Source organism: Staurois parvus, unplaced genomic scaffold (genome assembly GCF_062004578.1).
Source record: "Staurois parvus isolate SC_StPar_1 unplaced genomic scaffold, SC_StPar_1.0 ptg000602l, whole genome shotgun sequence".
Classification (NCBI taxonomy): Eukaryota; Metazoa; Chordata; class Amphibia; order Anura; family Ranidae; genus Staurois; species Staurois parvus.
Window position 1 is genome coordinate 1444687 of NW_028318398.1, and position 13158 is coordinate 1457844.

General features: G+C 45.5%; 1 protein-coding gene across 1 annotated transcript in view; it reads left to right on the plus strand.

Moving 5' to 3' along the window:
- The window catches only part of LOC149449831 (vomeronasal type-2 receptor 26-like), a 62422-nt gene that overhangs the window by 15367 nt on the left and 33897 nt on the right, over positions 1–13158 (plus strand). The window contains exon 2 of the mRNA XM_089692725.1: positions 7983–8210. Within this exon, the coding sequence (XP_089548851.1) occupies positions 7983–8210 (228 nt within the window). The remainder of the gene's footprint in view (positions 1–7982; positions 8211–13158) is intronic.

Consider the following 13158-nt stretch of genomic DNA (forward strand, 5'->3'; position numbering starts at 1 on the left):
CTGCTCCCACCCCTCCACAGCCAAATCCTCCAGTGAGCTGTGAAGAGGCAGAGCAGAGAGCCGGAGTGGACCAGAGAACTGAGCGATCAGCAGTGTATGATTGCTCAGTTTTGAGTGCAGAACCAGAGGAGACAAGTGAATATAATTTTTTTTTCAAAATCCCATACTTCTCTTTTACCTTAATTTCAGATGGGTAGGGATGAGGTTGGGTTCACTCCAAAATGGAAGGAAGCCGATAGTGTCTGTCTAATGAATACTGACTGCCGCTTTATGTACTTGTAGATGTGTCGCAGGGAATTCCCCAGCTGATTGGCACGACAACATCCTTCTGACCTTGGCTGAGCCCATGTTCATCTCTAATGATGGGTATACAGTAGGAATAGAAGCATCAGGTCCAGTTTCTCCTCAGTAGGGGCCAACCTACAGTCATCTCACAAATATCACTGAGCTGATTGGTCAGACCATGTACTGCCAATTTTGTTTCTGTTAGGCAGTTCTGTGTTATTACTGTAGCTGGTTGTAGCACAGACCAATATAATAGCCTGACTCAACAATTATATATGAGTCTAGTATGATATCCTCTGCAGTACTTAGATTTGCAAGCCCAAAACAAAAATACAGATCAGAACTTTCTATAACTTCGCAGAGTACACAGACTGTGTCCAGTGAATGCGCAAATACAGGCAAGTGGTCGCAAATCGCTGTCAGCCTCCCATTGTTTTCAATGGAGCTTCTGTTCACAGCTATTCACAGGGATTGCTGGGTGTCCCAAATATAATAACTAGTGGCCCATTTGCAAGTGTGCATACACACTATATTGCCAAAAGTATTGGGAAACCCCTCCAAATCATGTGATTCAGGTGTTCCAATCCCCTCCATGGACACAGGTGTATACAAGCCCCTAGGCATGCAGACTGCTTCTACAAACATTGGTGAAAGAATGGGTCGCTCTCGGGAGCTCAGTGACTCCAAGCGTGGTCCCGTGATAGGTGGTCACCTGTGCAATAAGTCCATCTGTGACATTTCCTGGCTACTAAATATTCCACGCTCAACTGTTAGTGGGATTATAACAAAGTGGAAGCAACTGGGAACAACAGCCACTCAGCCACCAAGTGGTAGGCCACGTAGCATGACAGAGCGGGGTCAGCGCATGCATGCATGGGTCCTCTCCTCATTCTGACAGCGAGTGAGAAGAGCAGTAAGTGGCATTTCTCAGGGGGACATCAGAGCACTGATCATTAGTGCCCCAATGATCAGTGTAGCCCCATCAGTGCGCCCATCAGTGCCTATCTGTGCTGGGTTTCAGTACCTAGCAGTGCTGGCTATCAGTGCCCATGAGCGCTGGCTATCATTGCCTCCTCAGTGCTGGCTGTCAATGCCCATCAGTGCTGGCTACCAGTGCCCATAGGTGCTGGTTGTCAGGGCCCATCAGTGCTGGCTATCAGTGCCCCAATGATCAGTGTAGCCTCATCAGTGTGGCCAATAGTGTCCATCAGTGCCTATCTGTGCTGGCTTTCAGTACCTTGATGTGCTGGCTATCAGTGCCCAACAGTGCTGGCTGTCAGTGCCTCCTCAGTGCTGTCTGTCAGTGCCCATCAGTGCTTGCTGTTAGTGCCCACCAGTTCTGGCTATCAGTGCCCATCAGTGCTGACTATCAGTGCCTCCTCAGTGCTGGCTGTCAATGCCCATCAGTGCTGCCTACCAGTGCCCATAGGTGCTGGCTGTCAGGGCCCATCAGTGCTGGCTATCAGTGTCTCCTCAGTGCTGGCTGTCAGTGCCCATCAGTGCTGGCTGCTAGTGTCCACCAGTTCTGGCTATCAGTGCCTATCAGTGCTGACTATCAGTGCCTGCTCAGTGCTAGCTGTCAGGGCCAATTAGTGCTGGCTAAACTGTTCAACAAATTTTTATTTTTTGCCAGTTTTGGAAACAAAAGGATCCATTTCTTAATGAATTTCACATTCTGAGTTCAAATATAACAATGAAATTTGTCAATTGGCTCTAGTTTTTCTGTAAACGGAAAGTTTTCTACTATAGGCGTAATGACTACATAATGCACAATAATTATATAGATAGATGTCTTTCCACAAATATAAAGCAAGTGATATTGACTACATAACAAAGCCTAAATGGCATAATATATTGCATAGGATTACCAAGAAAAATTATAGCCATAGGCTAAGTTGAATCATTTTAATACTTCGGATTCTCACTAGTTTTGTCTTCAGTTTGTGTCGGTTTTGCTTCTCTTGGCTTTTCTCTTGTATTCGAGGAAAGGGCTATCTCTTACAACTGTCCAGCAATAGTCAGCAAGCATTGATGGGCTCCATTTACCTTGATATCTTCTTTCCATAGCTGCAATGTCTTGATGGAAGCGCTCTCCGTGTTCATCACTCACTGCTCCACAGTTTGGTGGGAAAAAATCCAGATGCGAATGTAGAAAATGAATTTTTAGAGACATGTTGCAACCCAGATTTCTGTAAGTCTGGATGAGTTTTTCTACCACTTTCTTGTAGTCTGGTGTTTTATTGTTTCCAAGAAAATTTGATGTCACTGATACAAATGCTGTCCAGGCAGCCTTTTCCTTTCCACGCAACAGAGAAAGAAACTCATCATCATGAATAAGTTTACGAATCTGTGGCCCAACAAACACTCCTTCATTTATTTTTGCAGCACTAAGTGCTGGAAATTTGCTAATGAGGTACTTGAAACCTGCTTTATTCTTGTCCATTGCCTTAACAAAGTTTTTCATTAATCCCAACTTGATGTGTAATGGAGGTAATAAGATCTTATTGCTGTCTACAAGTGCTGGATAGTTAACATTTTTTTCTCCAGGCTGCAATGACTGGCGTAATGGCCAGTCTCTTTTGGCATAGTGCATTTCTCTCGCACGACTGTCCCACTCACAGAGGTAGCAGCAGTACTTAGTATATCCACCTTGAAGTCCAAGTAGGATAGAAATCACCTTCAGGTCACCACAAATCGACCATTGATGTTCATCATAGTTGATGCACCTTAAAAGCTCTTTCAAGTTTTCATACGTTTCTTTCATTGAAACTGCGTAAGCAACTGGAACTGACGGCAGCTGATTGCCATTATGGAGCAAAACAGCTTTAAGACTCTCCTTTGAAGCATCAATGAACAGCCTCCACTCATCGGGATCATAGCATAAGCCGATGGCTGAGATTAAACCATGAACATTGTTACATACAGCAATATCACCTTCCTGGACGAAGAATGGGATCAGATCTTTCTGACGATGACGGTAGAAAGACGTACGAACATCACTTGCTAGGAGATTCCACTGTTGTAGTCTTGACCCCAAAAGCTCTGCCTTGTTCTTCGGAAGATCCAGGTCTCTGATAAGATCGCTCAATTCCACTTGTGTAATGAGGTGTGGTTCAGTGGGTGTGGATGGAAGAAAGTCTGGGTCATGTGAGGTTGACGGTTGATGACTACACGCTTCAGGTTCTTCCTCACTTGACTCAACCACAAAGAATTCTGGTGCTTTAGGAATTGGTAGCCCCTCTCCATGAGGAACTGGACGTATTGCCGATGGAATATTTGGATAGTGCACAGATAACCTTTTCTTCTTATTTAGCCCTTTTGTTGGAGGCACCATACAAAAGTAACAATTACTAACATGATCTGTTGGCTCTCTCCAAATCATTGGCACAGCGAAAGGCATAGATGCCTTTTTTCCATTCAACCATTGCTCCAGTGCCGTCCCACAAGAATTGCAGCATATATGTGGTGCCCAGCTCTTGTCCTGGTCTCCTATCTTGCAGCCAAAATACAAGTTGTAGGCTTTCTTAATCATTCCTGTTATCCTCCTTTTTTGTGAGATAAAAGTTATTTCACCGCAGATATAGCAGAAATTATCTGCTTTATTCACACAAGTTTGAGGCATTACTGAGTAGCCTATATAAGCATAAAACGAAATGTAAAGACGCTGTCCAACTACAATCAGCTACAGATACTGCAGCTTTTATGCAGTGAAGTGAATCAATTAAAGGCTAATATTGCATCATCTCAGTATACATGCAATTTTCTATTGGTCACCAGTAGAGATGAGCGAATCGAACATGACGAAGTGGAATTCGTTCCGAAGATTTGGAAAAATTCTATTCGCGACGAATCCGAAGATTAGCAAACTTCGGATGCACGAATCAAATTTTCCCAAAAATGGCGGCGACATGTGTGGCGACGGAGAAAATGGACAGGGAAGATGGGGCGGGGATCTCTGGGAAGGCGCGCAGACAAGGCGCGCTGACCCATAATGCATTCATGACATGTGATCGCATTAGCCAATCAGCAGCCAGCCAGCACTGTGTAATGGTGGAGCTATAAATCGCGACCATCTTAGAATTCTCCATTAGCCTCCGGTCATTCAAGAGAGACAGACCTGTGTGTATTAAGGGACAGAGTTAGGGCCACAGAGACTTTAGGGCCACAGAATCGTTACTCAGGGACACAGAATCGTTACTCAGGGACACAGAATCGTTACTCAGGGACACAGAATCGTTACTCAGGGACACATAATCGTTACTCAGGGACACAGACACTTGATAGTCGTCTCCCCACACTGCTGCTGGGGGGACTTTTTAACCTAGGCCTGTGTATGGCCTTCAATTGAAGCTGCTTCCGCTCCGCCACTCTGCCATTGGACTCTTGATAGTCGTCTCCCCACGCTGCTGCTGGGGGGACTTTTTAACATAGGCCTCTGTATGGCCTTTAATTGAAGCTGCTTACGCTCCGCCACTCTGCCATGGGCCTCTTGGGTATCCCAGAAGCTGCTCAGCGGGTCAGGGCAATAAAGCTCCCGGTTCGCAGGTTGTTCCGTCTTATGGATGGAAGTACGACGGTATATGATCTTCTTCGCACCCACGGCATTACTTCGTAGAATTTCTGCATTGCATCTGCAATCACAACGCTGACTTCCCGGATCGCCACTCAGCCATTGGACTCTTGATAGTCGTCTCCCCACACTGCTGCTGGGGGGACTTTTTAACCTAGGCCTGTGTATGGCCTTCAATTGAAGCTGCTTCCGCTCCGCCACTCTGCCATTGGACTCTTGATAGTCGTCTCCCCACGCTGCTGCTGGGGGGACTTTTTAACCTAGGCCTGTGTATGGCCTTCAATTGAAGCTGCTTCTGCTCCGCCACTCTGCCATTGGACTCTTGATAGTCGTCTCCCCACACTGCTGCTGGGGGGACTTTTTAACATAGGCCTCTGTATGGCCTTCAATTTAAGCTGCTTACGCTTTGCCACTCTGCCATGGGCCCCTGTACCGCCTCCTCTTGCTGCTGCCAGGTCCAGAGTGTGTCATGGGTCCCTGTACGGCCTCCCATTGCTGCTGACTTCATCGCCAGACTCTGCCATGTGCCACTTTCAGGTCTCCTTACACTGTTGGTGGGTTCCATTTTGTGATAGGGTGCTGTATGGCCTTCCATTGCTGCTGCCTCCACCACCACCCTGCGCCATGTGCCTCTGTCGTCTGCTCACGCTGCTGACGGCTTCCGCTTTTTAACCGAGGCCTGTGTTTGGCTTCCGAATACTGCTGCATCCACCGCCACCCTGCGCCATGTGTCTCTGTCGTCTGCTCACGCTGCTGACGGCTTCCGCTTTTTAACCTAGGCCTGTGTATGGCTTCAGAATAATGCTGCCTACACCGCCACCCTGCGCCATGTGCCTCTGTCGTCTGCTCACGCTGCTGCCAGGTCCATACTGATTCATGGCCCCCTGTACCGGCTCCTCATGGTTCAGCGGGTTTGCATCACTTAACGGCAAATCGTTGACAAACGCTGGGACGTTCAGTGTTGTGCGCATTAAGCCAGACACCAAAGGGCAGCACAGACCTGTTATTACTCGCTCAAGCATGGCTGAACAAAACCAGTCTCTACCACAAATTGGACCCAGACCTGCCCAGGGTCTCGCAAGTAGATTGCACGGAGGAGTAGAGTTCGTTATTGGAATTAACTGTGAGGGACTTTTAAACCTAGGCCTGTGTATGGCCTTCAATTGAAGCTGCTTCTGCTCCGCCACTCTGCCATTGGACTCTTGATAGTCGTCTCCCCACGCTGCTGCTGGGGGGACTTTTTAACATAGGCCTCTGTATGGCCTTCAATTTTAGCTGCTTACGCTCCGCCACTCTGCCATGGGCCCCTGTACCTCCTCCTCATGCTGCTGCCAGGCCCGTAATCTGCCATGGGCCCCCGTACCGACTCCTCATGCTGCTGCCAGGCCCGTAATCTGTCATGGGCCCCTGTACCGCCTCCTCATGCTGCTGCCAGGTCCAGAGTGTGTCATGGGTCCCTGTACGGCCTCCCATTGCTGCTGTCTCCATCGCCACACTCTGCCATGTGCCACTTTCAGGTCTCCTCACACTGCTGGTGGGTTCCATTTTGTCATAGGGTGCTGTATGGCCTCCCATTGCTGCTGCCTCCCACTGTGGCTCCACACTCTGGTTTTGGCCCGTGACTGCCCAAATGAGTGAAGTGTGCGGTGATTCTAAGATCGACGGCACTCATCTGCATGTCATACTGACTGACAGTATTATTTCTCTTCCCCAGCAGACTCCAAGGGCATTTAAATTAAAGGTACAGTGTTCTGCACTAATATAAAGGCTCTCTGAAGCCTAGAAACACCCTTTTTATAAGTTAAATTTGCAGCGAATATATTCAGCTCAAAGCAAATTTATTCGGCGAATTCGGCGAATCAGCCGAACCAAATTTTTGAATAATTCGCTCATCTCTAGTCACCAGTATCAATTGCGCAATATGCAGCTGAAGTTGCATCATAATTTTGAATGGCTTACGTCATTAGATGGGTGAATATATCATGGAAACTAGAGCCAATCAACATTTTTTAGGGTCATTTTCGTTTTCAGCACCCCAAAATTATGTAAGATTAGCTAATTTTATGCCCAAAACTTTTTACCTGTTGAACAGTGCTATCAATGCCTCCTCAGTGCTGGCTGTCAGTGCCCATCAGTGCCCATTAGTGCTGGCTTTCTGGGCCCGTCAGTGCTGGATATCAGTGCCTCCTCAGTGCTGGCTATCCGTGCCTCCTCAGTGCTGGCTGTCAGGGCTCATCAGTTCTGGCTATCAGTGCCTCCTCAGTGCTGGCTATCAGTGCCGGCTGTCAGTGCCCAACAGTGCTGGCTATCAGTGCCCAACAGTGCTGGCTATCAGTGCTTCCTCAGTGCTGCTGTCAGTGCCCATCAGTGCTGGCTATCAGTGCCCATTATTGCTGGCTGTCAGGGCCAATCAGTGCTGGCTATCAGTGCTTCCTCAGTGCTGGCTGTCAGTTCCCACCAGTGCTGGCTATCAGTGCCTCATCAGCGCACATCAGCGAAGGAGAAAAATCACTTATTTACAAAGCTTTATAACAGAAACTAAGAAAAATGTTTTTTTTCAGGATTTTTGGTATTTTGTCGTTTGTTTAGCAAACAATAACCCCCCCCCCCCCAGTGGTGATTAATACCGCCAAAAGACATCTCTATTTGTCTAAAAAAAAATCTAAAAATGTAGTTTGGGACAGTGTTGCATGACCGCGCAATTGTCATTCAAAGTGTGACAGCACTGAAAGCTGAAAAATTGTCCTGGGCAGGAAGGGCCCATCAGTGGCCGGTAGGCGAGGGGGTAGACTGGTGCATTTTACCTTGACAGCATATAATTCAGAAAAAAAAATTGGGATGAATGATAGACGTGTGGATGCTGAGATCTCTTACTAAATAAAAAATGATACTTACTACTGGTGAGATCACCGACTGAGGAGATCTGATGGAGTTTACTGAGTATTTCTACAAAGTCACAGACTTTCCTTCCAGTGAAGCTGGAAGGATTATCTTGGCTCCCTGGATCTTACACCTTGTGGTGGGGGGAGGGGTGGAGAATGACTGAATCCTCCAAGATAAATGTTTCTTTCCCTGTGACCAATGTATTTTCCCCGATTAAAACTGAACTTTATGTATTTTTTCTTAGCTATTTAACCATTTCAAAGCGATTAAATATTCATTTGATTCAAAGGATTCAGTGCCATTATTTAATGAAGACGGAGAATTGGTTCATAAGTACAAAATAACAAATTGGGTTCACGAAGATGACGTGAATATGGTCTATAAGGACGTGGGGGACTTCACACCCTGGGCTCCGGAGGATCGGAAATTAGACATCGACATCAATGCCATAACATGGACGTTCAGCAATGGGGTAGGACCATCGTAGAAACCAAGACTCATAATAAAGAGAAAGCCTTTGGGATTCCATGAACTTCCACTTTGCCCTCCAGAGGATTTACCACAACCCCCCCCCCCCCCCCTTCCTGACAAAAGTATTTTTTTGCGATACGGCGCTGCGTTATTTTAACCACTTCCAGTCCGGACACTTTCACCCCCTTCCAGTCCGGACACTTTCACCCCCTTCCAATCCGGACACTTTCCCCCCCTTCCAGTCCGGACACTTTCACCCCCTTCCTGTCCGGACACTTTCACCCCCTTCCTGTCCGGACACTTTCCCCCCCTTCCAGTCCAGACACTTTCCCCCCCCCTTCCAGTCCAGACACTTTCACCCCCTTCCAGTCCGGACACTTTCACCCCCTTCCAGTCCGGACACTTTCCCCCCCTTCCTGTCCAGACACTTTCCCCCCCTTCCAGTCCGCACACTTTCACCCCCTTCCTGTCCGGATACTTTCACTCCCTCCCAGTCCGGACACTTTCACCCCCCTTCCAGTCCGGACACTTTCCCCCCCTTCCTGTCCGGACACTTTCCCCCCCTTCCTGTCCGGACACTTTCACCCCCTTCCTGTGCGGACACTTTCACCCCCTTCCAGTCCAGACACTTTCACCCCCTTCCTGTCCAGGCCAATTTTCATCTTTCAGTGCTGGCAATGACAATTGCGCGGTCATGCAACACTGTACCCATATGAAATTTTCTTGCATTTTTTTGAGACAGATAAAGCTTTATTTTGGTGGTATTTATTCACCGCTGGGATTTTTATTTTTTTGTTATATAAATGAAAAAGTCCAAAGATGTAGAAAAAAAGTGTTTGTCTTATAAAATTTAGTAAATAAATAATCTTTCTTCATAAATCTTGGGCAATATGTATTCAGTTATCTTTTTGGTAAAAAAAAAATGACCCAAATTAGTTTATAACAAAAAATTATAATTTTTCCAATTTTTGTTTACATTTCTATTATATTTCTTTATATTATTATTTATGGGTTTTTTTTTTTTTTTACATACTGTCACCCTAGCAGTACAGTGTCACCATAGTGACACTGTACTACTTGTGGGGGTGATGATTTTTTTTTCCTTTTTTCACTGATTGCTATTAAACCAATAAAGGCTGTAAAAGCAATCATTTCTCCTCTGTGGCTGCATTCTTGCAGCCATTGAGAAATACTGTGTGAGCTGTGATTGGTCACAGCTTGTCACATGGTACAAGTCTGTTGTGAATAGCCTTGTACCATGTGACGTCTGTGATCATTCACAGATTTCACAAGTAGTAAGCAATGATGTCAGAAGTCTTGCTTACTACTCTTCATGTGAGCACTAATTGACCAATCAGTGATCACATGATCGGGACCTCACACAGAGGTCCTGTACAGTGATCGGTGTTCCGCTGTGTCCTCAGGACACAGCAGGCACCAGATCGCGGTGCTGTGCGCTCCCAGGGAGTTTGCACAAGCAGGAAGTACGGCTACCTGTCCCTGAACTGCTCCCGTCCAGCCGTTTATATACATGGACCGGTTGGCAAGTTGTTAAATGACGCTCACTCATGCAACGCTGTACATAAATTACATTTATGTCCTTTTTTCCCCACAAATGGAGCTTTCTTTTGGTGGTATTTGATCGCCTCTGCATTTTTCATTTTTTGTGCTATATACAAAAAAAGACCGACAAATTTGAAAAAAAAACAATATTTTTGACGTTTTGCTATAAAACATATCCAATAAAAAGATAAAAAAATAAAATTGCTTCATAAATTTAGGCAAAAATGTATTCTGCTCCATGTCTTTGCTAAAAAAAAATAATCCCAATACATGTAACATTTTCTTTTCCTGACAAATAGAGCTTTCTTTTGGTGGTATTTGATCACCTGTGTGTTTTTTTATTAAAAAAAAAAATGACAATTTTGAAAAAAAACAAACAAACAATATTTTTGACTTTTTGCTATAAAACATATCCAATAACAAAATGTAAAAAATCAAATTGCTTCATAAATTTAGTCCAAAATGTATTCTGCTCCGTGTCTTTGCTAAAAAAAAAAATCCCAATACGTGTAAATTAATTGGTTTACGTGAAAGTTATAGCGTCTACAAATGGCGGTATATATACTGGAATTTTTGTTTACATTTTTTTTATACTAGTAATGGCGGTGATCAGCGACTTATAGCGGGACTGCGGTGGAATTCTGACACTGGGGGGGACTGACTAACTGCCAATGACATCCCCAGTGACACCAATACAGTGATCAGTGCTAATAAAAAGCACTGACACTGTAGCGGCAACTTTGGGAATACCAGGTAAACTCCGGACATGAACTTGAGGAAAACAAGCTTTATTAGCCACCTGGGACCTAGCCAGACTCATGTCTGCAAAGCTAAGTGGCTTGAAAAACATCTCATAGGGTATACATATTAACAATTACGTTGCAATGCATATTTTTCCTCTTTGACTTTCTGTACATTCAAAAGGCTTTCTAAACCATGCAAAATATAGCCTTGAATACCAGCTACAGAAAAGAATACCAGCTACAGACTGGAACACATTACTTCACAGGAAATAAGGGAGGGGGAAAGTGAGCTGGTGACCTTGCTTTTGCAAACAGAGTCTGCTAGAAATGTTAAAGTTTAAAGGGGAACTCTGCAATATTTGGGTGCTGCCACAATACTGTACTAATGGCACTGGGCAGGAAGGGGTTAACATGTGGGGCGACCAAAGGGATAACTGTGTGCTGTTTTACATTGTGTGATGTGTGTTGTACTTGGGAAACATGCTGCTTTGTATCTCTCCGCTGTGCAGAGAGATACAAAGCAGCATGTCCATGCTGACAGGAGAGAGATACAGTTGTGTCCAAAATTATTCAACCCCCAATGCTGTAAAGGGGTTTAGGGACTATAGTGTACATTTGGAATTGTATTCAGAATCAAATCCTACAAGGACGTTGTAACTACCCAAATGCAACTAAAATGACATCAATTGTTTATGTAATACAGTAGTAAATGGTTCTTATGTGGTTTCTTCATTGCCACAATTATTCAACCCCTTAAAGACTACCACTCTGAAGAACAGAGGTTCATACAGGTGCTTTCCATCAGGTATTGAAAACACCTGTGGATGTCACCGAGCAGCAATCAAGCATAATAAGCACCAATTAGGCAGCTTTAAAATGACTGTGATACTCAGCTCCTTCTAGACATTTACTGGTGTGGTTACAAACATGGTGAAGGCAAGAGAATGGTCCAGGAAGACAAGAGAAGAGGTGATTTCTCTTCACAGGAAGGGCAATGGCTATAAGAAGATTGCAAAGATGTTAAACATACCAAGAGACACCTTAGGAAGCATCATTCGCAAATTCAAGGCAAAGGGCACTGTTGAAACGCTACCTGGTCGTGGCAGAAAGAAGATGCTGACTTCGACTGCTGTGCGCTACCTGAAGCGTAGAGTGGAGAGAAGTCCCCGTGTGACTGCTGAGGAACTGAGAAAAGATTTGTCAGATGTGGGTACAGAAGTTTCAGCCCAGACAATAAGACGCACACTGCGTAATGAAGGCCTCCGTGCCAGAACTCCCAGGCGTACCCCCTTGCTGTCTCCAAAGAATAAGAAGAGTCGACTGCAGTATGCCAAAAGCCATGTGGACAAACCACAAAAGTTGTGGGATAGTGTTCTGTGGACTGATGAAACAAAATTAGAACTGTTTGGGCCCATGGATCAACGCTATGTTTGGAGGAGGAAGAACAAGGCCTATGATGAAAAGAACACCTTGCCTACTGTGAAGCATGGTGGAGGGTCAATCATGCTTTGGGGCTGTTTTGCTTCTGCAGGTACAGGGAAGCTTCAGCGTGTGCAAGGTACCATGAATTCTCTTCAGTACCAGGAGATATTGGATGGAAACGTGATGCAGTCCGTCACACACCTGAGGCTTGGGAGACGTTGGACCTTTCAACAGGACAATGATCCCAAGCATACCTCCAAGTCCACTAGAGCATGGTTGCAGAGGAAAGGCTGGAACATTTTGGAGTGGCCATCGCAGTCACCAGACTTAAATCCGATTGAGAACCTCTGGTGGGACTTAAAGAAAGCAGTTGCAGTGCGCAAGCCTAAGAATGTGACTGAACTGGAGGCCTTTGCCCATGAAGAATGGGCGAAGATACCCGTAGATCGCTGCAAGACACTTGTGTCAAGCTATGCTTCACGTTTAAAAGCTGTTATAACTGTAAAAGGATGCTGTACTAAGTACTAAGATTGAATGTCACTTGGGGGTTGAATAAAACTGATAATGCTGTGAGCACAGAAAAGACATTTGTGGTTATTTCATTATAACTGTTATGTTATATTTGTCTGACCTACAAGTGCCTCTTTAATGTAAATGTAAGCAAGATGACTGAATGATCAAAAGCAATGTCAAACTGGCCAAAACACTCAATTTCAGTGGGGGTTGAATAATTTTGGACACAACTGTATGTGTTGTTTACACACTGGTCTCTCTCCTGTTAGCTTTCCCGATGATCGCTGAGTGCCAGCCGGGAATCGCTGGCCGGGACACGGTGATTGACATCCCTAACCACCAATAGCAGCACGGGTAGGGCGGCGCACGCACCCCCTACCTGGAGATGTAAATCATGAATATATACGTGATTTTACGCAGCTGTGCCGCCCTGTAGCAGTACTTCTGCTATAGGGCGGAGGAGAAGAGGTTAATGAAACACAGCCCAATACTTTGTAACCGCTTCCGGACCGCCCCAAATATTTATACTGCAGGCAGGCCGCTCAGCTGTGTTGGATCATTTACATATATATGATCCAGCATTTCCGAGAAGAAGGCGCATGCGTGTCAGTTGATCAGCGTGCTTGGTCAACGATTTATGGCCGAGACCCATAGGTTGGCTTAGTGAATCACAGCACAGAGCTCTGTGTTTGTTACCAACACAGGGCT